Source organism: Suillus subaureus (genome assembly GCF_016647635.1).
Source record: "Suillus subaureus strain MN1 chromosome Unknown BJ212scaffold_24, whole genome shotgun sequence".
Classification (NCBI taxonomy): Eukaryota; Fungi; Basidiomycota; class Agaricomycetes; order Boletales; family Suillaceae; genus Suillus; species Suillus subaureus.
The window spans coordinates 314,677-341,711 of NW_024538580.1; the positions used below are offsets into that span (position 1 = coordinate 314,677).

Below are 27,035 nucleotides of genomic sequence, written 5' to 3' on the forward strand. Positions count from 1 at the left end.
TCAGAGCTGTCTAAATCTTCAACTTGCAGAAACTTGATGATCACGGAGCACAGAGAAGAGCAAAAAGAAACATCGATGGTCGATGGTCTTCCGTCTCAAATAATAAGTAATGTCGAAGCTTGGACCAGGGTCATCTTTTGCGCACGGCACGCTCTCCGTTACGGCCACTGACACCCTGACGACCACCCCTTCGGAACCTCCTGTCAACCGCTTGACGTGCCGAACCGAAGAAAAACATGAAAACATGAACTTTTTACGAGACAAAACATTCTCTAGTATCCCGTCGGTGACGCTAGTACGAAGTAAGAATACCGTAAGGACTCGGAAGTCTGGTAGCGTTAGAGGTGGGCCAAGCTTAGGTAATTTAAAATTGCTACTCGGAAGAGCCTACTGCCACGTCGACTGTTTTCTTTTTCAAAGTGCAAAAAGCAAATCATTTTCGCCGTCCAACGTATCAACGTGACACATTATTGTGTCATGGAGCATGCTTCAAAGGGGTGACTAGTCATCATGAGAAATAATATGCTTTTTAAATACGTGCGTTGATTATACCGAAATGTTAACGAGAACAAAGTACGGACCGAGAGATAAGAACAATGCAATGCAGATCAGTGATGTACATGGACTAGGAAATTTTCGAGCATTGACCTATAGGCTGTTGTGCTGGTACTTGTGACCTGCGCGGAGGTAATGGAGGCCTGTTATCTGGTCCTTTCATAAGCACCGGTTCAGATACGCCAACAGGTGGTGACATTTCAACTGGTTCTGGAGATGGATTTGATAATCCCTGCACCGGCGAAGTTCCTCTCATCTCTTCTGATGCAGGTGATACAGACGGAACAACGGAATCTTTGGACGAATCAGGCGCACGTGGTACCGACGATACCGTCCGCGGAGGAAGGGGTGGAGGAACAGGCCGTACAGACGGTGAAGCAACATCGGCAGAAAGACTGAGTGGGGCAACATCCGCATTACGTCCATCTGTGTCTGCGCGTGTAGGCGTCGACTGGTTGTCAGAGCCTTGTGGTTGACCTGTCAGAACTGGACTTTTCCACAAGCGATACATGTTTTGAATGGCGGGCCCCTTTGTCTTGCTCTCCGGGGGTGTTGACGAGAGTGCAACGTTCCCCATTGACATGGGTTCCCCGCGGTGGCTCGCATGGATCCCCGGAATAGTCATTGTCCGCGCTTGTGAAGGTTGGGTATGAATAATAGATGGCCTGCGAGGCTCTTCTGTGACATCCGTGAAATCGCGGTCTTTGAGTGGATCATGTTCCGTCGCCGACCTTGACAGAGAAGGTGCAACAAATTTAAATGAGGAGCTCCCTTCTGATGAACCACCTTGCATCATGTGTGGAGGCGACGCAGGTGCACCAGATAATAATGACATATGACCACTTGACGGGCTTGTGGACCTCTTCCCTTTCCCATTGGGGATGGGAATAGGGGCAGACCCACCGTCGTCCCTGCGCTCTCTTCTTTCGGCAACAGCAGCACGCACTTCCGCGTAACTGGGTCGGACATGTGTACCTTCTGTCCGGATACGAGTATCCGAAGGCCCGACATCCGGCACGTCATCCTGAGAGTTGACACTGCTATCTTTCTTAAGACCACCCCAATTGACCCCCCATTTGCGCATTGCCTCCTTAGCAGAGTTGCTCAGCGCCTGCTTGTCTGCGGCTTTCGACTTGAGCGTAGAGAACAAGGAGCTCGCTGTATTCGAACCAGCGGAGGGCCGGGGACTCTTGGAAGGTGCGCCAGAGTCGGAGAGACCAGTGAAGAACTCGTCACCGCCGACCGAGACCGAAGATGAGACAGAATCTGCTCGAGAAGACCTAGAACGTGCTAGAGAGTGTGCTGATGAGGACCGGCCGCGGTATTGCGGCGACAGGTACCCAGGTCTCTCTTCATCCAACTCTATCTCGCCAGTAGGTTTCTCTGGATAGGACTCGGCAGGAAGATCTTGCTTCGGCATTGTAGAACTTGCAGCGCGACTCCTCCGTCCACGAAGACCGGAATCCTCGACATCCTCGCCCGCATCTGAGTCATCCTCACCAGATGACCGAAGCCTAGAGGCCTTTACACTGTTGTCTGAGGTCCCAGTTGTTGCGGAGCGGATGACTGGCACACCTCCAAGTGATGATGCATCTACTACCAGGTCTTCAGCAGACGCTGAACGCTTTATTGACGGTACCGTGACATCTTCGGAGGGACCTGAAATGGATGGGAGGTCTGCCTCGGATGCCGCAGGTTTTACACCTTCAGCTTCAACTTCTGGTGAAGTCGAGGCGGGCTCCGACTGCTGGCGTCGCGCAGCGTCTGACCAAAGTCCACCACGGTGTGAATACGGCGAGCTGTCGAAGAAACTGATATCATCCATGTTGGGCATCACGACAGACTCTTGTATCTAAGTCGTGCAAATTTTAGATTGTGATTAATATGATGGATTATCAAGCATACTCACCACCTCGATGATTCTTGACTTGATCGTGTCAAGTATCATGCTCCACGTAATTTGGCGATCGCTCACGATGGGCTCGACATCAATGACCACACGCGGGGTCTGCGTGAATGCGTACCATATCCGACTACTCGGTGGTCGTTTGACCTTGATGAGGAGGTTTCCATCTATCTCCCGCAGAATGACCGCCAGCACCAGCTTAACGGCGTACGACTTGAATCGAGCACCGAGGTTGATTGTGGCGGTAGCCTCGACGGTCGCACGGACCTCTCCTTTGTATGTAAAGCGCACCTCGAGCGATGCGTCGCCCTCTTTTGTGAGCTCCTTCAACATCGGCTTGCTAAGTGTCGGGGCCTTGTTCCCAATTGAGAATTCGGTGACAGAAATGTCTGTGAGGAATGCAGGGCGCTTGACTTTGGAAAGCTTCTTCATGAGACGACCGATGATGTACGACTCCAACGTCTGTGTGCGGTAGAAGCTAAAGAATATGCGCCCAAGTAGCGCGTTTAACCAGCGCATGGGGATGACATCGGGTTGCTCATCAAGAGTCACGACAAGCTTGTTCATTTCTGAAGGGAGGAATACGTTCTGGAGTGGGTCGAGAGTGGGTGTGCCAGTCGGGTGCTCAGATGCATGCACGAGTGCAAAGTACCAATCCTCCATCTCGACGCAGGAGCGCACGAAGATGAACCATGGCGATGCGCTCAATGCTTCTTGTCGTGCAGCGTCCCGAATTTTCTCTTCTTCAACGAGTCGCTCGCGTTCAGCCGTCCGCTTCTTCAAGCTTCCACCTGCCTCCTCCACCTTCTCGTCGATGTTAATGTCTTGAAGTGTCATTTCCTTTGTCACGCTTGGCATTACTTTTTCTTCGGGTATTGGTCTTGGGCGCAGACATATGGCGTTCCGTTTCGTGTAGAGCTCCCCGTCCAAAAGTCCTTCTGGATAAACACACACCTCATGTCCACCCAACTCTATAGCAGCTTCACACTCCGTCCTACTTTCATCCTCGTACAGGTACAACACCGTGCCCTTAAGGACAACGTACCACATGTCCTTCGGGCGTGAGCGCTTAGGGTCCTTGGAACGCGCATCAAGGTAGGAGCGGACGAGTGTGACGTACGAGCCATCAAATGACGCGGATTCCTCAAACGTTCTACGCATGGTCAGCCAGCCTTTGCGCGTCCTGGGCTTGTCGTTGACTTCTAGCGATGAGGCAGGATCTTCGGTTTCTGCCTGCGGCTCAGTCAACTCGGTGGGGAGCTCTGGCTTAGCATCTTGGCCTGAGTTGGTTTGCACAGGGATAGAGGTGTATATGGCGATGCCGACGACGATAAGGATGACCAAGGGGATGAATGTCAGTCCGCCTAAGATGTACGCATAGAAGAGCGCTTTGAACGACATATCAGAGAACTCGAGCGCGTGGAGTGGCCACTACTACAATACGTAGTGCTCCTGGGTTAACTTCCGGTTAGCACCGAGCCTGATGAAACTGGCTTTAGCAGTCAGTCTGCTCAAAAGGAAAGGAGAGGAGATAAAGAACGGGTATGGACGTTTGTGGGGCAGCTGGGTGAGGAGGCCAATAGCATATAAATTCCCACGTCAAGTAAACGTGTCTCCCATTTCCGCTCAATGAGCTGCGGTAAGTTGATCTCTACAACGGTATTGTACAAATATGAGTTAGATAACACGATAGATACAATACATGAGAATGATATATGTTTCATGGAATGAATTGCCCAAGACGGCGAATGCAACAAACGAGGGACAGTGAAATTAATGGTAGATCAGCGCAACAGAAACTCAAACGTCCGTCCGACAAGGAGGCTGTAGCATTGAACGTCGCCTAGAAACTATGCTCTTAGAGTACAGCCCTCTTCGACACTGTTCATCCTGTGTTGGAAGGACAGCACACCAATGGCCGTTGACGTACTTCCAGTCGTCGACATGGTTGTCAAGATTGGATGGAGCTATGAGGGGCGGAAACGCGCTGTTCGATGGGGCGTATGTGGGCACTGTGAGGCGCACGCCAAATGCTGCATCTTGATACGGTACCCAAGCTGAGGTTTCACGTGCCTGGGATGGACATGGTGAAATGATAATTGTCGGAGCAGAAGGGTGTGTGGGATTGATGACAAGCGGTTCGACCTTTTAACCAAGTTGAGCATTAATTTGCACATACTTGAATCAGACTCACTAAAGCAGACGATCGCCTACGCTTTCTTCTCGGTCGTTCTAGTAGTGAAGCTTCAGAATACACAAATGCGTTGTCTTCTGCTATATAAAGTCTGGGGCCCAGGGGCAACGACGGCTGCGGCTGCGGAGGTACTTCTGAATTCTCATTCGTCTGCAAATTTTGTTCCGGTTTGAATACATAGTCTGGTGAGATGGACAGGAGCGCGACGTACCCGTTCTAATTCTTCACCAAGGGGATCTAGTTCGGATAACAGCCTAGCAACCGTGTCCAAGTCTTCCTCCACAACATTTTTCAAGCCACGATACACAGGCCCAATAGTTTGGCCACACAGCCCGCGCCACGACAAGTCAAGACAGGTGAGCACATTTACATCGACCGACTAAATGTGAGGCGTCCGCCAGTTCAGATGACGACGGTAGATAACCTTGGAATAGACTTACCATGGCATTGTCATTACCAGACAGCGCATGTTCGACGCGTACATCTAGCCACCTGGCAGATTTTCGTGACAGTCGAGCAAACATCCCTTCAGTCCCACTCAAAGTCCACCAAAAAAGTAGTTACTGTGCTCGGGACTCCGAGGCCCCTAATACCTGCGGAAGCGTAGATAATGCGCAAATCAACCTTGATGCGAAACTCGTCAGGTGTCTCTGAGGATGGAGCGGAAGAAGCATGGAATCCAGGTTCCGGGCATTGGGCCAAGGGAAAGCACATGGAAGAGAATCAGTGGACGTGTTTTTGACTCCGGATATGAAGAAGCCGGGGCCGGCTATAGACAAACACATCGTGGGAATATGGCTTGCTGCCTTGACTGCTGGTCGCTGCGAAGTCACTGTACTATTCTGAAGTCTATCTACCAATCTATTATAGTGACACCACAGTATCGAAAACCGTAGTACGAGTGCTGTATATAAGCTCGACTATAAAATAAACCACACAGGTACTCCCAGAGGAAGAAGTGGGGACAATGTGCCGCATGCACTTAATATGTTATACTGCAACACGTGGCGCCGGATAACGCATGATAGTACAAGCTATCGCTCAATGCGCCTGTATACAGGGTCAAGTTAAACACGTCGGGACTCCCAGATTGCAAATAGTAGTGCCGTCGTTCATTTAGCGCATATGGCGCTTTGTTGTGATACTAAACTTTGAAGTTGTTTTCGCATGCTGTGTTTTAGAATCTTACAGGCGCAGGTGACTCATGATCATCTACTCGGTAGTTTCCACATCCAACGCCGGATTGCACGATATCCTCACGAGAGTTAGCTCGAGTTCCTTGGTGTTCCTTGATGAATCTCGGAACTGCGATAGTCGCACCTCTCACGGTCAAACGGGCTGCGAACAGTTCAGGAGCTTGAGGATTTGTAGCCTAGGGCCCGAACGTGGTCCTCCACGTATCGTAATACAGCTATTGGCATAATGCGACTCGGTAATGAACTTCGTCAGGGTCTGGAATTTCGAATTCGACTCACTGGCTGTCCATTACTTTATGCGTGTTTTGAGCTGTGTACTGTGCAAAGATAGGTAGACGGGCCAAGACTGCTGAACTCGGAGGTTGCGCCCATCTTTTTTCGGAACCACATTTCACCATCCGATAGTCCAGAACATCCAGAAGGAGAGAAACAAGTCAATTTGCTCCAGGGACCCGCTAGTGTGTTCTGTATTTATACCGCATGTCGGGACTAAGTTTGTGTGCTCGGGAACGGCCGCGCGACTGTGTTGCCTTGCTCGCACCATCTCAAAATTGATACCCCTCTCTTGATTCCAGGGGGGTGCTTGCAAGCAAGGTACCGGCGGCAATTGACAGTAGAGGTTTGTTTACCAGTCCCTTGAATCATGTTCATGTGATGCTTTTAGACTTTCCAGTTCCCTGTGTCACCTGCGGATTATCAACATTTGTAAGACCAAAACTTAGAATATCGATCTAACCTAAAAAGGCCCCTGTGCTTCTCGCCTGGCCCATGGGTCACTCGCAGATTATTAGCGTTTGTAAGAACAAAGCTCAGAAGAACCTAAAAGAGACTCCTATGCAAGCTTCTGGTCCAGCCAACCCAAGCTAGTGAGCAAGATCCTGCCGTGTCTTCCTGCTGTCTTGATTTCTTCGATGACTGCGGATATTAAAGAACAGTACCTGACGCTGTCAATGCTTCAACTGAAGCTAGATAGCATATCGAGGTATGCAAGCATGGCATACTTACCATTGATCACTAAACAGTGCTAGGGGCTTCGAAGTTTCAAATGAATTCCCGGTTAGTAAGGATCAAAACGAATCACATTGGGTCCCAAAAGGACCCCAGGGTGAGCTCCTTGTGTCCGATTTCTACACAAGGAATGTTTGGTGACTTCCCCGCGCAATTATGAATTCCCCAACGAGGCACTGGGCTGTGTGACAACTTTAAGGAGGTTCAAAGTACGAGAACTCCTGTATTACGTGGCCTTTACTTCGTACAATTCGAGAAGGACTGACCTATTAACCATAGGCCACTCTAATTGACTCTAGCACCCGTTCCACGTAATACAGCCATCACAGCTGACATTAATGAAAGACAAAAGGGCATAACTTCAGGACATTATGGTCAGGATGCAGGAGAATATACATACTTTCCTAAAGCAATTTGCAGAGATGACTCGTCATGATGAACGGCAATAAGCCGGATGGTAGCACGCGGGCGAATCCCGGAAGTCTCCACACAGCCCATGATGAGACCGCTAGTCTGCCCCTTGGTGCGTAACGCCAGGCACCGCCGGAGTGTGGAGGGCCAACTGTTGGTGGCTAGCCGTAGAAGACGGAAGAAAAAAGAACCAGCTGTTTTGAGCTGGCATTCTGCATGATGACCATCAGAACGAACAGATGCTGTCGGTGAAAACCGACGGACGTTTTCGACGACGATTACGTGCGAACCCGAGGATGATGACAATGAGCCACTCAGAAGCTCCCGACTGTGGTTATTACTGGAATAACGATGCTGTAACCATCGTTCCTTCGCGACGGATAAGCAAGTCTCACTGCCAATGAAGGAACGTAGCGGCGCCACTATCAGCTCATGCAATAGTCATGATTGATATGAGACTAGTGACACTGATACGAGGCCGGTGACGCGGATATAAGCTATGTGTAAAACCAACTTAGGCCTAAGTCAACTCATAACAAAGGGCAGATATGCCCGAATGGCCTAAAGAGCTCATACTTGCTACATTGAATACAAAGGCTGCGCGATTGTTCTTATGTCACAGCTGGCGCGCAGTGCTGGGACACGAGGCAAGCCTCGAGGGTCGTGCTATTAGAGTATGTCCTAAATGGGAAAGACGATGATATCTAGGCGCCGCTACGTTCTCGGGCGGGCGGTGTGAGCGAGGATGTGTGGCAAAAATGACGTCGTGAGACATATGTCTAGTGTAGGCGGGCTGACTGATTACCGATGTGAGATAAGTTGGGCCGTTTGAATTGATCTGTTTTTATCTGAGATACAGATATATCAAAACCGGCGGTGAGAGATGGGATGATGATCAGGATAAGGATCACATAGATCGATGAGATGGTGAAGCTGATAATCAGTTTACGTGGAGAAGTCGGGTGTGAGGACTATAATGAAATTGAGTACGCATCGACAACAGGGAAGAAGACGTGTAACAAATACTTGGTAGTATGGATGGAGTTATAGAATACACTTCTTAAGAAGTGCTCCTGGAAGACCACCGGCAATTTCATTTCTCGGAGAAAATAGTGCGTGGCAAATTTCTATACGCACTAGATGGAGGACACATGGTTTTTGACCATTTGACAAACAGGGAAAATCTGATTGGAGTGAGGGAGAAAGCAGGGGAAATACTAGAAACACATGCGGCGATCAGAGATTGATAGTTGGATAGCGCAAGATAAAACATAAACGGAACACTAGCAGGTGGTGCCCGTGGGGCAGGCCCGATGGCAATGTGACAAGAGAACATGATGTACAATCGATGGCACTGTTATGCGTGATGTGGGAGCTAGATTGATGACTGTGTGATATGAGAGGGTCAGGCCAGTCAGGAACGACACGCTGTACTACAAATGAATATGGATACTGGGTTGGTATTATTTGAGCGTGTTGGCTCCAAGAAAGAGGATGTCTGGCGAAGTGGCCTGCCTCGTTGCAAGGCATGACTCTCGGTGACTGATCACGAATACAAAGGAAGCCCTTGCATGGAGTGGCATTGTGCGATTATTGGATTGCTTGCTGGTAAGAGGGCAGCCTCGAGGCATGATTCCGCATGGATAACTGGAATTAGGATAAAGATTTGAACCACAAGTGTAACTAATTGGAGCTATAGCGAGTCAGGGCTAACAATCCAAGGGAAGAGTGAGCCCGACCTGTCGTCGTTACAGAAAAATTACGGACCCACTACGGCACCTTCCTTAGCACAGCCATCAACGTCGGGTAACTTGTGATTGGAAGATACCCCGTGAACTGCTTTCCACAGTGGACTTTACCCAACAACAATGGTGGACCGACTAATAAAAATGTAGAAATTTACATTTCTACTCAAGTTTAACAGGTTGCTCTTGACGTCGTACCACACAGCGGCAATACTGATTTCAACTGTTGGTTAAAACGTTGTCCTCCGTTGATTAACACAGCCATTCTATATTACTTGGTAGGCCTTTCCAAAATTTCTTCCTGTGCATGGCACTGACATGACGCGTGTACAATTCTCTTTATCTGTAGACTTGCCTATCAAAGGTCAATTTGAAACCTTTGACTGGGCTCCAAACGGCCATTTTTGTTGTGGCCTGGGTCACTTGTTCATATCGCGAACTCGTAGACGCTCATTTCCTGCCTTGAGGCAATCCCCGAAGAGCCATCTCTCATACGGTCATAATATCAGATCCGAGATCTTCCCGTGGAACAATTCCCTTTTAACCATCGGTGAATCCATTTCCTTTCCCTTTTCCCCCGTCTATGCTTACTGCTTCTTTCCGTCCGCCCAGCGGTGGCTGGTACTCTCGTCCTCCACCCCAAATGCAGCGCCGCGGCCGCTCACGTCAAATATCGCCAGTGGCACTAGCTAGGCAGGCATCTGAAGAACGGAGACTACTTCTATATGTCGAGAAACAGCGGGAAGCAGAAATTGCTATACACACGAACGTCTTTGGCCCACCTCGGGCACCTTCCTTACCCCAATCGGAGAAGGCGGATCCTTCATTGACGCATCCACAGGAACAAGGTTGTGGTTCAGACGCGTCATCACCGGTTTGCTCTCCTTCACACTCTACAAATTCTAAGGCCGACTCCATGAAGTCGGCGGACAGATCCCCTTCGTCCACCCGCTCTTTATCCCCGACTCCTTCAGGGTCTCTAGGGTCCGCTGAATCATCAGCACCCTCTTCTATCTCTCTTGACTCATATGATTCGCCTCCCTCACCCCCCCGATCACTCGAGGACCAAGTTCAGGTGGCTTACGCGTTGGATGATATCCGTCTTGCCAAGATTCTACTTCTTAAACTTAAAGGGATCGATGTCACTTCGGACAATGATCCTCGAATAGATGAAGTCCGAGACGAGGATTTTGACATGTGCTTCGTACCATCAGGTCCACTCAAGCTTGAAGAACCTGAATTACTTGTCGTCCAAGAAACTCGACGGAGACAGCAACAGAAGTGGGAGGAGGCTCAGCGAAGACAACGCTTGCGCGGGTGCGAAAGGGTTTGGGAGGAAGAGAAGCACCGTCTACACACCGAGCGACTTCGCGCTATTCGCCGTCGCGAGGAGGATATTGCTGTAGAGGAAGAGCGAAGGCGGATAGCAGAGGTTCATAAGCGCCAAGAGGCAGAGCTCGCTCTCCGACAGCGTTCCACGCGGGTGGGGTTCTCGATGGTTCAACGTCAAACTGTATCTTATGGTAAATTGTCGCAGGCACGGTTAGAGAGGTGCTCGTCGAAGCGCGACGAAGATCTATTTCAGTACAGCTTCATGCGACCCATGAATCTGAGCACAACCCCACCCAAGCGTGGCTTCACATCCCCGAAACCGCTCCGTAATGACACCACGTCGAAGCCTCCAGGTGGCCAGCAGCGCACAGTGTCGTTCAAGGAGGTTATGTCCTCTATGGACGGTAAGTTGTTCCCCCTCGACGCAGCTGAGCGGGCGGAGGAGGCGAGGCGTATTGCGGGAATCAGTACTGTTACCAGCCCTTCGCGGCACCGCCATCATAACTCTGCGCGATCCGATTTACTGCTCAGTCTGCTCCATGTAGTCGAGTGGCAGGAAGGGGAAAGGCGGAAGGCGAAAGGCAAGGACGTGGAACGACCTGCGCAATTTCTTGAGCAATCTCCGCTCTGCAGTACTCCCACCCCTGTGCTTTTGATCCCTTCAACTGACTCGATACCCCCGATGTCGTCTTCTGTTGCCACGTCTCGATCGAACTCTTGGCTGTCCTTTGGCAGTTGGCGCTCGTCGGTAACGGGCATCACGTCTCCCGAAGCATCTTCACCTGTCATCGACTCGCCCAAATGCTCCATGTCATCCCTACAGCTGCCTACTTTCTATGACAGTCAGCGAGATATTAACCCACGCTCCTCCTTTGTCCGTGTTTCGCTTGATGAAACTCCACTATCACCGCCCAAGGCTCAAAGGCGTGCTCGGGAGGTGCAAACATCTCGACCTCCTGTTGATGTTCCCTCATTAGCAGGTCAATCTCGTGGGTTGGAAAGCATGGGGAAATCACTGGTTCGACATGTCAGTCGTTCTGTCCATGGGATAGTCGATGTGGCGAGAGGACTTCAATCAGCCTACGTCTCTACAACCATGTTTTCCGTTGGCGCCGCTCCTTCCCACTCTTCTATGTCTTCTTCACAGTCTCGAGCTGGCTCCTCCAGCAGAAGGAGTTTCCGACCCTATGGCTACCGTGCTCGCCCAGGTGACGTGAAGAAATTTACCTCTCTCACCACACCATCACCAACAAATACTTCACCTGAGCCCATCCACTTCATTCCTCTCGTATCTCCTTTCCCGCCAAGTGCTACGTTAGTTGTGCATCACTCGGCGGTCACTCATTCCCCCATTATCCCCTCACCCCTTCGCCCTCGCACTCCACCCACTGCGCTCGCTTACCGTATGCGCCCCGTCGCAAACCCTGAAATCCTCCGTTTACGCGCACTCCAGAATCTCATGTATTTGCGGGGCAAAGAATGGGAAGGCCGCGGACGAGAAGGCGGACTTGGCTGCGGCAAAGAGCGTTTGCTTGGCGTTGCCTTTGAAGGCCGGGGGCCGAGCGGCCTAGGGTGCGAGATACGTTTCGTTATCGCATGATGACTTTTCCTCCTCGGGTGGGACCTATGTGTCTGGTGGTATCTGGACTTTATAATCAGTTTATGCGCTGTTTAATCCTAATCGTTGGAACGGGACCTTCCATTTTAGTTTTGTAGGAGTGCGTGGAGTGGAGTGGAGTGGAGTGGGGTGGAGGTAGTGATGATCTAGGTGGTCCATCTGTTGTCTGTATCTATAGAAGGTTTTTAGCTGACGATACCCTCGCACGACGAGCACGTACATATGATTTTTCTTTCTCTCTTCAATTGTTCATATATATACCTGGCCAACGCTTTTACAATTGCGACATCCCATCCATCTAGACTTACCATTTTCCTTTTTTTGCGATTCCCCCTATGTACTTCGTATCTGCTTTGCCGTAAAGAGCTGATCGAATACAATCTTCATGTTTGTTCATCGTATGTTCTAAGTGAACTCAGTCCTTAAATACTAGGGTGTCCATGAGGTGAAACACAATCTCGGTCTCGGGTCTTTGGCTCCCCGGCTCCTTCACCTATCATGAATTTCAAACCGGGGAAGATGATGTACATTTGCCGACGACAGCGCACCATGCATATGCAGGTTTAGACAGTTGTATCTGACTGGCCGCCATCTGAGCAGGTGCAATGTTGAGTTGCTTCTGAGCCTATCGGTTATCGAGGTGAAGTTGTACATCCGGTGCTTTTGGTTGGTTGTAGACGATGTACATGATGCCTGTTGTCCATGTATGGTCGTGCACAAGAACCATAGTAATTTTGTATTGGTAGTAGGCCCTTGATAGGTCGGTGTGATACGGCTGCTGTTCTCGCAGGCACCGTTCGCTGTGAAATAGGAAGAAGGTCAGTACCCGAGCCATCGGCCAGGCAGGGAAAATGTCCCTTTCACCTGTTATACTAGTGGCGAGATGGTGACAGGTGAAAGGCAGATAATTTTAAAAACCTTGATCACAGTAAGCCACTACGAGACACTTCGACCATTCAAGACATTGTTGTGAGCCCCTGTCCTGCCAGTAGCCACCCTCCAAGAGCCTCCAAAGTTCAATCCGACAGACGGGTAATCGTAATGAAATTCACCAATTTCGGTAGCAGAGTGGGTGTCTGACATTTGCAAATTGCACGTTCGAACTGACGTGTAGTTTACAATTCCAGGTCAACGAAGTGCAGTTCATATGTCATTGAAAGACGTTGCAGTAAGCGGAGTACTGTCAATGCAAGAAGGGTATCAAAAGAGTCTAGGGATACAACACTGTAACGAAACGAACTACCGCGAGTTAATGATTGAAATCCGCCATATTTGGCGAGGTCCAACGGTCAAGTTTAGACGGTGTCGACTGCGCCCAACCCACGCTTGAGCCCACGCTTACTGGTGGCGCAGGCCCAGGATTTGGCGAAAATAAATTTGCGGGTCGTCGCATGGTCTTGGCATACGGAAGCTGATTAGAGTATATGGGATCTTGCATGCGCAAACCACTACCGAGTTGGGGAGGATGTTGCGGCTGGATCCGCTGCTGTGTTTGTGGTCGTTGAGGCTGCGGGGGCGGGGGAAGAGGTTGTTGTTGGGGCTGTTGTTGAGGCTGTGACTCCCATCCATTCCAAGGGTTGCTTTCCCGCTCTTGTGGCACATCAATGTCAAACGCCCACGGGCTCATACGCGAACCAGAAGAAGACGACCCACTCCGCATCCGAGATGCAACGGAAAGTGATGTCGAGATTCGACTACTCTCCTCTCGCTCGAGATCAAGTGTGATTCCCTTTTCGCTCAAGGAGGCGGAGTCGATGCCTAGCATCTTACGCAGCTCCTCATTCTCCTTTTCTAGGCGGGAAATTTCAATTTCGCGCTCCAACGCCCAATCGTCCCGAATCTCGGATTCCGCTTGTTGGTCTAATGTTTGGAGGAGAGCAGTGATGTCGATCGGGGAATCTGGGGTACCATTATCGTTTAGTTCGGGCTCTTCGCCAGACATGGAACGATGCAATGCACGGAGGGTGTGAGCAAGGCGCTGAAGGCCGACTGCGGTCTTGGTTTCGGAAGTTAGGTCCGTATACTGGTTTTGGGAGTCACATGCCAGGAGTAAGCCTTCATAATGGCGTGTCAGGGTAAGCTCATGTTGCTGAGCTGCTAACTAGATTCGAAGGACGTTATCATCGGAGAGTTGACAATGGGGTGTCAGACGCACCGCATGATTCCGAAATTTGGACATAATGGTTTCCATAGTGCTTTCATATTCCTTGAGAAGGATACTAAATTGCTTGTTCTCGTGAAGTAGGGTTTGGTTCTCTATAATGAACTGGGCGTTCATGCGCTCCAATTCGGAGTCGAAAATCTCTGCGAACAAGGTTTAGCCCTGCTGCGGATGGACGAGGTGAATGCAAGCAGACCTTTGGAAATGTCGGTATTAAACCGCCTCAAAGCAAAACCTGAGCTGGCGTGCACGGCCTGGTCCTGGTGAAAACATGTGAAAGGAACGGATATTAGCGGTGACAGGACACACTTTTATTGAAGCAGCTTGTGAATGTATTGCATTTGATATCTTCTGGTTATGAGCAAGCTGGTCGCTGAGCTCGTGAATGAGGAGCCATGCGCGCAGAATATCGTTATCCATGATCATGTTTGAGAGCAGCTTTGAAGATATGCTCTTCCCAAATAGGAAGGATTAACAAAATTGCAAAGTACACCGTTTGAATTTTTGATCAGCTCAACGTTTCAGCGCACTTTGGCAAGGCAGTCCTGGATTGCTGCAGAAATTAGGATTGAATTGAAGAGACGAGTATTTCACTGACCTAACAAAAATCTGTGAGCTTGGGTTCTGGGTGAGAGGTCGTGGGAAAGTGTGTTAGAGGTCACTTTGCGACTTGTTCACTTCTCTCCTATAGTCCTCCTCATCAGCCTTCTGTATAACATCAAACTGAAACGCTCGCTTCTTCGATAATCAATTGGGAAATAACTAGCAATTATATCAAAGCTGTTTATCTCCTTTTCACAACAACTTCGGCAATTTCGACCTTACATTTATTCTCGCTAATCATCGCCTACTCTCTTATTCGGCTTTCTCGTCACATTCAGCCCTCCCCATTTTTTTTTTCATCAGTCTTCAGCTCATTTGCATCAAGTTTCTTTTCCGTTTCAATCATGGCATCTACCTCAACCTCTGGTCTATCAGCGTCAGTCACGCGCATTTTGTCTTTGACAGGCTTTGCAAAGGAGCTCAAAACCAAAGATATCCAATCTGCATTCTCGGAATGGGAGAATATTGGCGGAGGGTTCAAGATTAAATGGAGAGATGACACGAGCCTCTTGATTGTTTTCCAAGATGCTTCAGTTGGTAAGTACTAACTGCATCTGATTTCCAGTCAAACAGCGTCTTATCAATTTATTTACACATGGTTGACAGCCAAACGAGCATATCTCCACACGCTCGCGTTCCCTCCCGCCATCCTTACTACCGGCAGTTCCGCTACCATCAAACCGTATGATGGACCTGACGCCCAAACTGTCATTCAGACAGTAAATACTCGTGGCCACACAGGCAATGCTTCTCGCGGTCATAATTTGCGCGCTGCCTCTATTTCTGTTTTCCCCAGTCGCAGTGCCAACACGAGTCAGAACGGCAACGGATTACGCAACGGCAACGGCCAGAATGGACACGTGCTGAATGCTACTATTTCGGAGCATTCACCAAGGCTCACCAACGGGCGTGAGCCTTCTCCGACCCTTCCGACCCTCCCTTCTCACCCATCTCTAAATGACCTCATAAATTCGGCCGTGTCACACGATGATCCCGCTATTCTTCACGCGGAAGGCCCACCAAAGATTGGAGATCCAGGGAAGAGAATGTTGGGCGCTGCATTAGGTGTGAGGCACCCTGCACTGGGACCGCGGGTCATTAATGGAAGCCATGTCACGGGAGGTACAAGTCCCGGTACTAGCCCCAGGGGCAGTGGACTTGATTCTACCATGAGGGACATACAGAGGGCAATGGGAGGGCTGACTGTCGCCGAGTGAATACTAATACACCATGTCTGAGGATGCATCCTCGGATTCACATCGTGGTGTTTCATTGTTTCAATTGAGTGCGTGTAATTGATGTTCTCGTGGCTGATACGCATCCCTTGATTCATAATTGGAGGTTTTCATATTTTTCTGTTTCTTTGTGTTATTAGTTCCTGCATTCCTCGTGTCACGATACGTAGTCCCTCATTTTCGAATGTTTCTGTGCAGCCAACCAATTACTACACATTCTAGTGCCGCATCTAGGCCACATCATCCTGACTGTGTGATATGCGCCAGCGTGTTGCCTAACATTGGATTAGGAGGATATTATAGACTCTAGAATTAGTCATAAAAACAGCGGGTCTGTGTCCGCAGTTCCATTGGTTCCTGAAAGTTAGAACACCCGTCGTCAACCCCTCACACCATCATGGACCCTACTGCCGACCTCGTTGCCCGTGCATGGTAAAATTTAGTCATGGCAGGATTTTGATTTTGGCAGTGCCACTACCTGTGACACGACATGATCGCTGCCAATGATGCGGCAGCCAATCCCAAACTAAGTTTGGGGCTAGCACAGCTCTAGCCAGCTATGCTAACTGTTTTAGATCCTGATTGATATTGAGGCTCCGTGCTTTCTGCTGTATGATCGCGCGCAGTTCAGCGATAACGCACCATCTGTTACGACATCACGGAGAAGCTACATGGCATCTTGGCTCATCTTGGGTGGCAGCATCATGAGGTTTCATCAGATCAAGATGAAACGGAAGATTGAATTTCATGGAAACAGGTAAGGTTCCTTATTCGGCCAGTGGGCTTGATGGACAACCTTGATTGATATTCGCAAGCGCATCTCAAGCGCATCTTGTTACGAACCCCTACACGGGCTAAGTTGACAAATGCCCAGAGGCCGCCCGTTCCGGGAATACCACTGATCACGGGAGAGGAACTTGAACAAAGAGAGTAATGCCAAATGTGTGGTGCAATGCCTTGTAGCCATTGACGGCTGCCAGTCAGCCAAGGTTTCATGGCGCTGTCAATAACACGAGGTTCAGGTGCGTCTTTCTCTCACAATCAGAGCAACTCTCCAGTATTCTTTATCCGGTTCTCAAGCCAACTCCTTGTAGACACGGTTAACTGGTCAATGACCTTGCTGCCGTAGCTAATACATGCGGCCTTCTTCCTGACCGGTGATTTTCCTGATATATCACATGGTTGATGACTTTGACGACAAAGGTCGCCAATTCACTTCCGCGTCCATTCTTGCGCCATCACTTAGTACAGATTTCAACGTGTTCGTGAGCCACTTTACCCCCGATTGCGTTGTTTGCTATCGGTGAATTACGGAATTGATCAATGGAAGTAACGCAGTCCCAAGAGTTAATCATTCGAGACCCTATACAATCCAACCACCGTAACCGACTTAGCGATGCGGGCCTGGTTTTAAATCGCCTGTCTTCCAATTTGATACGTTACTGACATCCCAGCCTTTCTATTTGTGTTCTTTGACATCCAGATTTCGACGCTTCTTTACGGCTGATCTTGGGGTATATGATATCCGAATCGATTTCCGCGCGCAGCTTTCGTTGCTGCTCCATCATACACTGAATGTGACTTCCCTCATCATCTAGACATGCAGCCATACATATATTGCCATCCTCAGCTTCAGTCCTCCCATACACACATCATGAGTCCCTACATCCATTCCCACTCTCCCGATAGCGTCTATTCTTCCGACGGCTTATACTCTCCTCCCGAACGTTACCAGCCAAAGTACGAGTCCTCTGAGACCGTACCAAGGTTCAACTCATGGTCAGCCTATAGTCATATTTCAAGCCTTTTACGTGCTCCGCACCACGTTCCGTCCATCAATCCTAAAGTCACAATTTTAACGACACAACCATCCCTGTCCTCTGACGTTAACACCCCTTCGTCTGCATCGACGCAGTCATTACAGACACCGTCCTCCCCCTTTGTCCACGAGTACCCTGACACTCGGGAAGACATGGATTTTGATGAATCTGACTCCGAAGATGAGGACGCCGATTTTGACATCGAGGAGATGGACGGGATCGAAGAAGAAACCATGTCATTTTACGGTGTAACCGTGCCCCAAGTGATGAAATCTACCTCCGCGCTCGAAGGCGCGTTAGGGGACAGTTCACGGTCATCTGGCCCTTGGTGGCCGCAGCCATCGTCGTCATACATACTTTCAGATCGACGAATGTCCGTGTCTGCGCCTGGGTATCCTATCTCGTCTCATCGACAAATTACCTCACATGCACAACGACGGCAGGACAGTGATATGTATTCCCCAAGACCTCATAATGATTCATTACCAGCATCACCTTCATACCCTCATCACAGCTCTTCACATACCCACGACAGCTCGAGTTCAATGACTGCATTATTCGCACCCACTTCCGCATTGTACCAAAATTCGTCATCTTCTCTAGCCGATGCAATTCCACTTAGCCTTACACCTGGAGCGACACGAAATCCATCTACCCATCTGCCCATTTTGCAACCGCAACCAATCCGCCCAATCCCCCCCATTCCTTTGGACGAATTAGCATCGTCCGCTGCCGAGGTTGAAGAGTCTGTCTTTCCAGACGAAGGGATTCGTAGACCTCAGGAGCGGAGTCTTTCGCCTCTTCCTCTTCTTTGCCAACCAGTCTCCGATGCCGTGAGGTATCAATTGAGCGCAAACCCTAGGAACGCTCAGGGTGACGGGGAGCCATATGATCACCATATTACGGCGGAGCCGTCACCTAGAGCTTCTATTCAAGCCCATCATTTTAACCCGGCTTACCCCCGAAACTGCTCAGGAGCTACGCACACTCCGATGTGTACTTGTAGGCGTGATAGGAAAATGAGTAGGCGGTGATTTTTTTTTATCATGTCAATTGTTCATGTTGTGATGTTGTTCATGATAAGGCTTTACTTGGATATTTGATCAGGCTTAGTAACTAGATAAACTATATAATTGAACCGGGCGTAGTTTATTGCATGTCTTCATTTCATTCGGGGCTCGTTAATAGTTGCTTAACCTAGTGATATGGTGGAAACAAAACGTGAATAAGCAAACCAACCAAAAGAGGGCTGAAAAAAAAACAAGGCAACTGAAGCCAAAGCGTTTCTGAATCGTGCTGCAGGGTAACCTTTTAATTATTATTATCGTAAAATGGTACCGTAAAGAGAATGTCAATATGGAACATGAAACCGCCTTTAGGATCTGGGAATCCAAGGACAAGTCGTGCGATGGTATGAGGTGACGCTGGGAATTCAGGGGTTCGCGAAGATTGACGATTTTGCGCGGCCTAAGTCAAAAGTAGAACTGCTGTTAAATAAACATGAAACATTTGCTATATCAATCAATGGATAAGTGGTGCACACTGGATCAGGATATAGGTCGAACTTACCGGCGAAGTCCATCATCTCACACCGTCAGATGGCTATTGTTTTGTTATATTCCTCCGCCAGCAGAAGTCGTCCGAGTTCTAGCGCTGCGGGACGTAAAGGATCTGGTCCTGATCCTGTCACATTCACGTAGGTGCTTCTGTGGAGTGCAGGGAGCGAAGCGGGTTTGTGGAGCTATACTTTTTCGGCTACTTTTGTGCTTGGCCAATGTAATGGCACTGGTTTCATCGACGTTCGGTGAGGAAGCCGGTTGTTGTAACGGGGGCGCGGGGCGCGGGTTGACATCGACATGGTGAAACTCAGCCGAAGGCAGCAGTGGCGGAGATCCTGGGAAATCCGGATGTCCGTGGAGAGATCCTCCACGGATCTTCGACTCTAATGAGACCGAATGGTTGGGAAGTTCAGGGACGCCCGAGTTAGATGCAGCATCCAGAAGGAGATCCTCAGCCTCACCCCTTTCCTCGTTCGGAAGGAAATAGAAATCTAAAGGTACGTAGGATTGGCGCCGACTGCGGATAACAGGTGATTCCCCGATTGAATCATCGACGCTGGTCCTATTCAGGTCAAATATTGGGAACAACGTGTCCAAGGGATGCGCTTCGTTATCTGTGTCAAAGTTGGTATAAGAGAGGACTTGTGCTTTCTGCCTGATCGTACTCGTGTCAGGTTTGACCGGCTTGGAATTCCTGACCGAAGCTTTGTCATCCATTATGCAGAACTCTCCCGGATTAACCCAGCGTCTATACTCGCTGCAAGGAACCGATTGGTGATTGTCGGAAGAAGCTGGTCTTCTGTCATTATAACGAGAGTTTTGGTAAGGCACTGCAAGAAGCCCCTCGTAGTAAAGTTGCGACCGTTCCAGCATGTAATTTTTGTATGTACCGGCGCATTCCTGAATGTCACGAGGAGGGCCAAAGGCTCCAGAAAGAAGTTGATAAAGTGCCACCCGCTCAGTGGCTGAGAGTGTATAAGCATTCGGTGACAAAGGGTCGGCAGAAGCCTTGCGTGGCGATAAACCTAGTTCAGCTCCATCGGTTCTCAGATCTGGCACCGCTTTGGAAAGGGTGTGGAGTGGGCTTGTCTCGAACATTAATACTGGCGGGCCACGATACGTGTAAGCGACCTCGTCTATCGCTTGTGCAAATGAGTAAGACTCGTCAATAGCACTGACCCCCATGTCAAATTCATGGTCATTGTTCGCATCGCTCGCGGGAAGGATGTCAGGTTTGAGGATTGGACTGATTGCGCGAGCCACCGGAGATGATGGACTGATAACTGCAGGTGGCAGGGGGTCGTCGTGAATGGATCTAACGGCGTATTTCCTTGGTCGGCCAGGTTTGGCCTTTGTAACTCCACGAGGTTTGCTAACTGATGAGGGTCTGGCCTCCTTGAGTTTCGATATGAAGTTTACAGTTGCTCTCTGCGACTCCTTCACAGGCGCTTGGCGCAAAGTGCGAAGGTTCAAGTTCGGTTTCGGCTGAGAAAACAGACCACATATCAGTTAGTGTTCTTAATGATCTATTCAAATGTTCGAACCGATCGCGCCGGCATTGGAGCAAAATCATTTGGTACAGTTGTGCTACCGTTCTTATCTTCCTTGATCACGCGCAAGCCTCGGCTGTGAAAGTAATCATAGACATGCCTCCTGTCGATATTGTAACGTTCTTGCAGCTCTTTCCGGACGGCAAAGGACGGCATCTCGATGTTTCCAGGGTGTATTAGTGCCTCAAGATCACGGACGAGATCCGGTCCTAGTCGGAGAGCGAGGCTTTCAGGATTGACACGCCTTCTCTGGAATACGGTGCTAGCATTCTGAACAGCGGAAGGGTTTTCCGTTCCCGACGGTTGATCAAATGAAGGGGAGCCGGAACCATTGAGGCGCTGCCAGGTAGAGTGTGAAGAGGCAGTTTGGCGGGTAAAACGAGAATTGCTGGCTGCATCGGTATCACATGGAGAGATGGTTTCCATTCTGCTTGGAGAATAATTGTACAAGATATGAGAAGGTTTCACGTCAACTTCGGGCAAAATCAACTTCGCTGCGTTAGGATAGGAATCTTATAGTCTTATTCCGCGGAGTGTAAAAACTACATATACTACGTACAGCCACCATGCTCTCGTTTAAAAGTACAAACTAGCAGCGAAGACGACTGTAAAGTATGCAGATTAGAGACACACAAATCTCCAGAGTGATCTCGACTTACTGTCCCTCTTGATTTTTACTTGAGCCTCCTCCAGTTTTTTGAATAGGTCCATATCTCCGATCACCCGTGCAGCATCCCTGACTTCCCTACACGTCTCGTCTAATCGCGTTATAACCCTCACTATCGTACCTTCCTGAACGTCGGTCAAGGCCGTTATCTGGTCAAAGGGCTTTACAAATGGTCGACTATGAGTTTTCGCCCCTTGGCGGCAACACACGTTCGCTGACTCACCATGCCCTTCGCCCATTCGTATACTACTTCCATGAGACCGAATTTTAAGCTTGATTTGAATTCTTCTGCCGAAACCCTGTGGTGGTCTTGCACACTTTCCACTCGCTGACTGATTGCAAGAATTGCATCTCTGCCTTCCTCGAGTTTGATCGGTACAACAGGTTCTACCTCTGTCTTTTCTTGAAAGACGAAGCAAGACAGAAGAGCAACCACTTCTTCCGGCTCATAGTTTGCTAGAGTATTCTCAAGTATAAGCTCAGTGAGGACAAGCTCGTTTGCAGAGTTGATCTGAACTTCAGTGAGCCGACAATATAAATCGGTATAGCAGGGCCGTATCTGACCTCGCAGGCAACACGACCCTTCAACTGGACAGTCGAATTTTCGTTGATGAACTTCAACTCCTTTAGGACCTCAATTCGTTGTTCATAGTCCGGGATAAGGTCGAGGTTTTGGTCAGAAATTGCCATCTTGAGTTTGTCGATGTTAATGCGCAGCGTCTTCTGACCATGGAGAATGAGATACTGCTCGGCCCAGTCAGTCAAATGAAGGCGTGAAAGTGACTTGAACCGACATGATCATGAAACTCGCCGCACAGTATACATGATGAACCTCGGCGACGTTTGGCGAGGTCGTTTCTGCTGCGTAATGCCTCCTGGAAATCTAGTGTTCGTATGCGGTCCAAATTAACCTCCGGTATGGTTCCAACAGCCCTCCAATTGTGGACAAGAACCTGAAGCGAGTTGATGATCTCAAGCATCAAAGACTTCCTATGGTGATCGACGATTCCAGTTGCATCCACCTGTCTTAGCTTAGCATCAGAGCTCCGAGCAAAAATGTTGCATACCTTCATAGTCTCGGAAGTAACCATAGAAATGCTGTCGAGAGGGACACTCCTCAGGTCGTATGTGAGATTCTCGACTTCTAATGAAGCGGGATCCAGTGGCCATCTCGGTGGCAGAGCTCGATCTTCGACATCTGTAAATCTAATGAACGGGCTTCATGTGTTAGGGTATGCCATCAAATAAATACCTGTGTCACCTAATTTCGTTTCCTGGTCGACCATAGCCAGCACAAAAAACAGCTTGCCCACGAATGAACTCGCTTGCCGTGGATCTGGTTTAAGCAAAACGCCGACGTTGCCTCGCCTAAAATGCTGGTTGTAAACGGGAGCGTGATCAATAGGCATTAGAGTCATGATTGGCAGATAACATACGCCGTCTCGTAAGATGACAACCCTCCCTGGGCCCAGCAAGTTGGTATTTGAAGGACTGGATGTCACCATAGTGCAAAGTTTGTTATTCAAACCAACGACCTCAAGGGAAAGATCGTAATAGCGCTCGATGTCAATCAAGCAAACATCACATTCAAGTTTAGGCATTTTAGAAAGTGTCCTTTCATGCTAATGATTATCGTGGGTCAACGGGTATGAAAAAATAGAAGATAGAAACATACCTCTGCAACTTGCTTTTGGTGTTCTGGAAGTAGTCTCTGCGAAGAATTTTCAGAAAAACTCCGTTTGATCATTTCCTCGACGCGCAGTGCCTCCACACGAAGCAAGTTCAGTATCATATTATAGGTGAGCCTGAACTGCGACTGTAATTTTCCAGGTGTGCCGAGCATCATCTTCAAGAGAGATGTTTGCTGTAAAATAAAGATATTACTAAAGTGTGCCTAAACCATTGATGGTGAACTTGCCTCGGGAAGATTGTCGCCTGCAACAATGATTACCGTTCCGGTAGGGTCCAGACCTCGCCGTCCAGCACGCCCTGCCATTTGGGTATATTCGCCGGGTAGAATGTCCCTGAAGCTGCGCCCATCATGCTTCCGTATGTTAGAGAATACAACACATCTTGCGGGCATATTAACACCCTGCGTGTGTCGTCAGGATTCCCTTGCTAATAACACGCGATGAGAAGCGTACCATCGCAAAGGTTTCTGTGGCAAACAGAATCTTGACGAGCCCACGTGCAAACAATATCTCTACGACCTGTCGGCAGCGAGTCAGTCGTGATTACAGCCATGCCTGAATTCTTCAGACCTCTTTGACGATGGGCAACAAACCACCATGATGAACACCGATTCCTCGTGACAGTAGATCCCTCATCCTAGCGATCTGCGGAAGCTTCTTGTCCGAACCTAGGATGGGAATTAACGCAGCTAGTAAAGTCATCTATGCGCTACACCTACCCTTTAGTCGTGCAAGGGCCTTTTCGACGGCGACATGTACTTCACTTTTCTCTGCAGACGTGCACAGATCTGAATTGGTAAGAGTTGCAGCGTTTTCTTCGCAACGCTTCTTTGACAAAGTAAATACGACGACAGGAAGAAGCCCCTTTTTCTGAAGATGATTTAGTAGGTGCACGTAGAGATTCTTGTCTGCCCCAGTGTGGATGGTTCTAAACTGTCCGCCGCCACGCCCACGGGATGCGGACCCGCTCGGGGCTGCGCCGCGTTGACCACCGCGTGCCGGTGCTGCGCCACGCTGCACACCTCTTGCAGCGCCTCGAGCACCGACACGCTGTACGGGAGGTAGACCTGCAGCATCTCGTTCCTTGTCCTGTTTCCTTCTGAGAGCATCGCCAGCATCCTGGTACCTGTACTCGCAGCGTCAGGGTGCACAATATTCAATTGGTTGTCATGTTACCCCCGCGCAACCCAATTCCTAGAAGCATCGACGATCTTGAATGTGTCCCTGCCGGCATAAAGATAATGTTCAAGGGGGACAGGTCTTTGCGCTGTAGAGATTACATAGATGTCCTTCTTCTTGGTTCGCCTTGGTAAATTCACAGGTAAAAGTCAAAGCATTTACATGCAGGCGTCACATTGCTCACCCTACCCAGTCCGCAAACTCTTTGCTGTTGGGAACAGTTGCTGATAGCAGGATGATGTTGACGTGATCGGGTAACATGATGATCACTTCCTCCCAGACGACACCTCTCTGCCAAACTCTAAGAAAAATAAGTTCGGGAATAATGCAGGCACCATACCTCTGCATCATTCACGTAATGCACCTCATCAAAGATTACGAATTCGACATCGCGAATCAGATCGGCGCCCTTGTACAGCATGCTTCGCAGGATTTCAGTCGTCATCACCAGACAGCTCGCCTCGGGATTAATCTGCACATCCCCTGTAAGTATTCCGACAGATGATGACGAGAAAGTTTGTTTGAAGTCTCGAAATTTCTGGTTTGACAGCGCTTTGATCGGCGATGTGTATATGGCACTGGAAGATAACTTGAAGTATTGACATGCTATACAAAGAACACGACAAACCGTGTCATATGTTTCTCAGCGAGAGCGATGGCGTATTCGGCAACGACAGTTTTCCCAGCGGAAGTATGCGCTGCGACAAAGACTGAATCTCCCATTTCGAGGTGATACACTGCTTCTTTCTGGAAAGTATCCAACTCGAAAGCATACTGCGCTAGATCATGAGATTTTGAGTCACGAGAAGAATGATGACCGACTTTGTGAGCCATATCCGGTACAAGTTCATGGAAGTTGGTCATAGGTTTGTTGATATCAACCACATGTGCCCAATCGCGCTTGACTACATTGGGTTTCTTAGTCCGTCGGGGGGCCGTTGATGGTCGCAGATGTGTCCGCTGGAAGCGTGTTATTTGAGCATTAATTGATCCCGCACGACAAGGCCCTCACTGTTGTTGGCAAGAGCTCGTCAATTTCTCCGAAACTATCACCATTGGGTAAGAGATCTCTTTTGTCATCCAACACACGACTTTCATCAATGTGCTGAGCGACATGTGATGAGTAACTATAAGATACATGCGGGAATGACAAATATACCTTGTCCTCGTTGTAATCAGCAGTATCATCGAGAGTGGAAAGCGCCTCGTCTTCCGGATCGTCTCCCGAGAGTCGCAATCCTCTCGAAAACCCCGGTAGGACAGTTCGCAACCCTTTGATAGGCACTTCTGTAGTCTGTTTTGCTGCCAGAATCACGTCATCAAGTCCACCAGGCTTGAAGGGAACATAACCGGATTTTCCCCTGACAAAATTGGCAACTGGGGCAGGAGCACGGTCCATAGATGTCGACGTGAGCGCTGTCGAAACCGGTGCATTTGGCGTCTTGGACGAGTTTACAGCTACGAAACGTGGGAGCATAACTAAGGACTCACTTCTGCATAACCAATGACACGTCCTTCCAGACCCGCACGCAGGAAAGTAAGACTGGTCGGCGGTGGAGAGGGTTCGGAGGTCAAGAGTGACTGTATAGAAATCTCGGGTTGCCATGTTCTGAGGTGAAAGAAATCAAATTTGCTGGTTCCAAAACATGTACGGATCGTATACGTACATTTGATATGTTGGAAGCCAGTGTTCAGGTATCCTGTCTGGTGGAAGGAGTAGCTTGGCTTCAATTTCTTGATGGACCTCGTCCCGAGTAGGGAAACCAGCAAGTCCAAGATCTTCCAAGATCTGATCTGCATCCTCTCGCCGAGGCTTTGATATCTGATCCATGACATGTTCGCGATTATCTGGCATAGTCTCAGCCATCCCGTTCTACTATATAGTTTTAGATGATCAAACTCGATCAAGTTCAAAGTCACATTGTAGGATCTGTGGCTGTGTTGGAAATTATGTATACACTTCACGTTTGCTTCCTTTAAGTACTATCATTCCGGGTAATCTGCAACATTTTCAGCAAATCTTTTGTAGCTCGTCAATCACTTCATATTATCTTCCACAAATTTAGAGTGTTGTAGATTCGTACCGCCTCTATATAGATCTTATTTTTGCTCATTTTTAGGATTTTGTGGTGTGGTGTCGGATGAAAGCCGAGAAAATTCAGGGTCTGACTGCTAATCTGCAAAATATGGTCACGTCGAGTCACACCTCGGCATAGCACCGGCACAGTCAACTTTGACTCTCCGCACTGCGCTCTCGATCTGTTGGCGTTGAGTCGTCGAACTGGAAGCTTGAAACTTAATGCTCTGATAAATAATGAATACAGCAATATATTATCATCAAGTATCGTGATTCATGTAATTATTGTGAGTGTACTGGTGATATGGTCCTGAATAAGGTTCTTGGTCTTCTCCTCTCTGATAGCCTGAATAGCAGCAGTGAAGTTGGCTTCGCGAATCACATCTTCTTCAGCTTTCTTCTGACTGGTAGTATGCCTGCGGTTTGGTGCCATTGTAACAAGGATGTGAGAATGATGCAAGAGGAGACAACAATGCAAGACTTCGTGCACTTGCCGAGTGTGCCGTAGAGGAGATTGAATTTGTTACA

General features: G+C 49.0%; 9 protein-coding genes across 9 annotated transcripts; 3 read left to right on the plus strand and 6 right to left on the minus strand.

Annotated features, from left to right (window-relative positions):
• Nucleotides 1–625: 625 nt before the first annotated feature.
• On the minus strand, nucleotides 626–3,862 carry BJ212DRAFT_1482700 (uncharacterized protein; the record flags this gene model as incomplete). The annotated part of the gene is made up of 2 exons (XM_041340468.1): nucleotides 626–2,407; nucleotides 2,465–3,862. 2 exons carry the CDS (start codon nucleotides 3,860–3,862, stop codon nucleotides 626–628), a joined length of 3,180 nt encoding a protein of 1,059 aa, XP_041191107.1.
• Nucleotides 3,863–4,061: 199 nt separating this feature from the next.
• BJ212DRAFT_419654 (uncharacterized protein) lies at nucleotides 4,062–5,581 on the minus strand. The gene is made up of 4 exons (XM_041343154.1): nucleotides 5,096–5,581; nucleotides 4,867–5,034; nucleotides 4,656–4,805; nucleotides 4,062–4,606 (listed from the first exon to the last, which is right to left on the minus strand). The coding sequence occupies exons 1-4, from the start codon at nucleotides 5,177–5,179 to the stop codon at nucleotides 4,262–4,264; spliced, it is 747 nt and encodes a 248-aa protein (XP_041191108.1). The 5' UTR covers nucleotides 5,180–5,581; the 3' UTR covers nucleotides 4,062–4,261.
• A 4,017-nt stretch (nucleotides 5,582–9,598) lies between these two features.
• Nucleotides 9,599–11,947, plus strand: BJ212DRAFT_1275505 (uncharacterized protein; the record flags this gene model as incomplete). The annotated part of the gene is made up of 1 exon (XM_041331225.1): nucleotides 9,599–11,947. One exon carries the CDS (start codon nucleotides 9,599–9,601, stop codon nucleotides 11,945–11,947), a length of 2,349 nt encoding a protein of 782 aa, XP_041191109.1.
• Nucleotides 11,948–12,948: 1,001 nt separating this feature from the next.
• Nucleotides 12,949–14,765, minus strand: BJ212DRAFT_419387 (uncharacterized protein). The gene is made up of 5 exons (XM_041343151.1): nucleotides 14,725–14,765; nucleotides 14,436–14,671; nucleotides 14,323–14,386; nucleotides 14,121–14,269; nucleotides 12,949–14,066 (listed from the first exon to the last, which is right to left on the minus strand). Exons 2-5 carry the CDS (start codon nucleotides 14,550–14,552, stop codon nucleotides 13,215–13,217), a joined length of 1,182 nt encoding a protein of 393 aa, XP_041191110.1. The 5' UTR covers nucleotides 14,553–14,671; nucleotides 14,725–14,765; the 3' UTR covers nucleotides 12,949–13,214.
• Nucleotides 14,766–15,073: 308 nt separating this feature from the next.
• Nucleotides 15,074–15,946, plus strand: BJ212DRAFT_1447914 (uncharacterized protein; the record flags this gene model as incomplete). The annotated part of the gene is made up of 2 exons (XM_041338469.1): nucleotides 15,074–15,266; nucleotides 15,336–15,946. 2 exons carry the CDS (start codon nucleotides 15,074–15,076, stop codon nucleotides 15,944–15,946), a joined length of 804 nt encoding a protein of 267 aa, XP_041191111.1.
• A 1,316-nt stretch (nucleotides 15,947–17,262) lies between these two features.
• On the plus strand, nucleotides 17,263–19,108 carry BJ212DRAFT_419439 (uncharacterized protein). The gene has a single exon (XM_041343152.1). It carries the CDS (start codon nucleotides 17,565–17,567, stop codon nucleotides 18,816–18,818), a length of 1,254 nt encoding a protein of 417 aa, XP_041191112.1. The 5' UTR covers nucleotides 17,263–17,564; the 3' UTR covers nucleotides 18,819–19,108.
• On the minus strand, nucleotides 19,109–20,699 carry BJ212DRAFT_419440 (uncharacterized protein). Its single transcript, XM_041343153.1, has one exon. The coding sequence runs from the start codon at nucleotides 20,526–20,528 to the stop codon at nucleotides 19,398–19,400; it is 1,131 nt and encodes a 376-aa protein (XP_041191113.1). The 5' UTR covers nucleotides 20,529–20,699; the 3' UTR covers nucleotides 19,109–19,397.
• Nucleotides 20,700–20,893: 194 nt separating this feature from the next.
• On the minus strand, nucleotides 20,894–21,049 carry BJ212DRAFT_1214403 (uncharacterized protein; the record flags this gene model as incomplete). Its single annotated transcript, XM_041329282.1, has 1 exon — nucleotides 20,894–21,049. A coding segment is annotated over one exon (156 nt), but the record flags the coding sequence as incomplete, so codon positions are not given.
• Nucleotides 21,050–21,475: 426 nt separating this feature from the next.
• Nucleotides 21,476–26,367, minus strand: BJ212DRAFT_1367409 (ATP-dependent RNA helicase). The gene is made up of 21 exons (XM_041336137.1): nucleotides 26,098–26,367; nucleotides 25,922–26,039; nucleotides 25,590–25,871; nucleotides 25,443–25,535; nucleotides 25,253–25,390; nucleotides 25,059–25,204; nucleotides 24,771–25,008; nucleotides 24,615–24,721; nucleotides 24,428–24,556; nucleotides 23,971–24,377; nucleotides 23,822–23,919; nucleotides 23,705–23,770; nucleotides 23,479–23,652; nucleotides 23,236–23,424; nucleotides 22,997–23,182; nucleotides 22,813–22,936; nucleotides 22,628–22,758; nucleotides 22,355–22,582; nucleotides 22,125–22,304; nucleotides 21,784–22,071; nucleotides 21,476–21,721 (listed from the first exon to the last, which is right to left on the minus strand). Exons 1-21 carry the CDS (start codon nucleotides 26,295–26,297, stop codon nucleotides 21,515–21,517), a joined length of 3,729 nt encoding a protein of 1,242 aa, XP_041191115.1. The 5' UTR covers nucleotides 26,298–26,367; the 3' UTR covers nucleotides 21,476–21,514.
• Nucleotides 26,368–27,035: the final 668 nt, after the last annotated feature.

What these genes read in the sequence shown, in the direction of transcription:
- BJ212DRAFT_419654 (XM_041343154.1), bottom strand. Translation starts at nt 5,179, where the DNA reads ATGTTTGCTCGACTGTCACGAAAATCTGCCAGGTGGCTAGATGTACGC. An exon ending in CTGGTAATGACAATGCCATG is followed by an intron (nt 5,035 to 5,095) that starts GTAAGTCTATTC and finishes CCTCACATTTAG; the next exon opens with TCGGTCGATGTAAATGTGCT. An exon ending in GTAGGCGATCGTCTGCTTTA is followed by an intron (nt 4,607 to 4,655) that starts GTGAGTCTGATT and finishes CTTGGTTAAAAG; the next exon opens with GTCGAACCGCTTGTCATCAA.
- BJ212DRAFT_419387 (XM_041343151.1), bottom strand. Translation starts at nt 14,552, where the DNA reads ATGATCATGGATAACGATATTCTGCGCGCATGGCTCCTCATTCACGAG. An exon ending in CACAAGCTGCTTCAATAAAA is followed by an intron (nt 14,387 to 14,435) that starts GTGTGTCCTGTC and finishes TGTTTTCACCAG; the next exon opens with GACCAGGCCGTGCACGCCAG. An exon ending in TAATACCGACATTTCCAAAG is followed by an intron (nt 14,270 to 14,322) that starts GTCTGCTTGCAT and finishes CCTTGTTCGCAG; the next exon opens with AGATTTTCGACTCCGAATTG.
- BJ212DRAFT_419439 (XM_041343152.1), top strand. Translation starts at nt 17,565, where the DNA reads ATGCAGCCATACATATATTGCCATCCTCAGCTTCAGTCCTCCCATACA.
- BJ212DRAFT_1367409 (XM_041336137.1), bottom strand. Translation starts at nt 26,297, where the DNA reads ATGGCTGAGACTATGCCAGATAATCGCGAACATGTCATGGATCAGATA. An exon ending in GTGTCATTGGTTATGCAGAA is followed by an intron (nt 25,872 to 25,921) that starts GTGAGTCCTTAG and finishes AACTCGTCCAAG; the next exon opens with ACGCCAAATGCACCGGTTTC. An exon ending in GCGGCGAGTTTCATGATCAT is followed by an intron (nt 22,305 to 22,354) that starts GTCGGTTCAAGT and finishes TGGGCCGAGCAG; the next exon opens with TATCTCATTCTCCATGGTCA.
- BJ212DRAFT_419440 (XM_041343153.1), bottom strand. Translation starts at nt 20,528, where the DNA reads ATGGGGGTCAGTGCTATTGACGAGTCTTACTCATTTGCACAAGCGATA.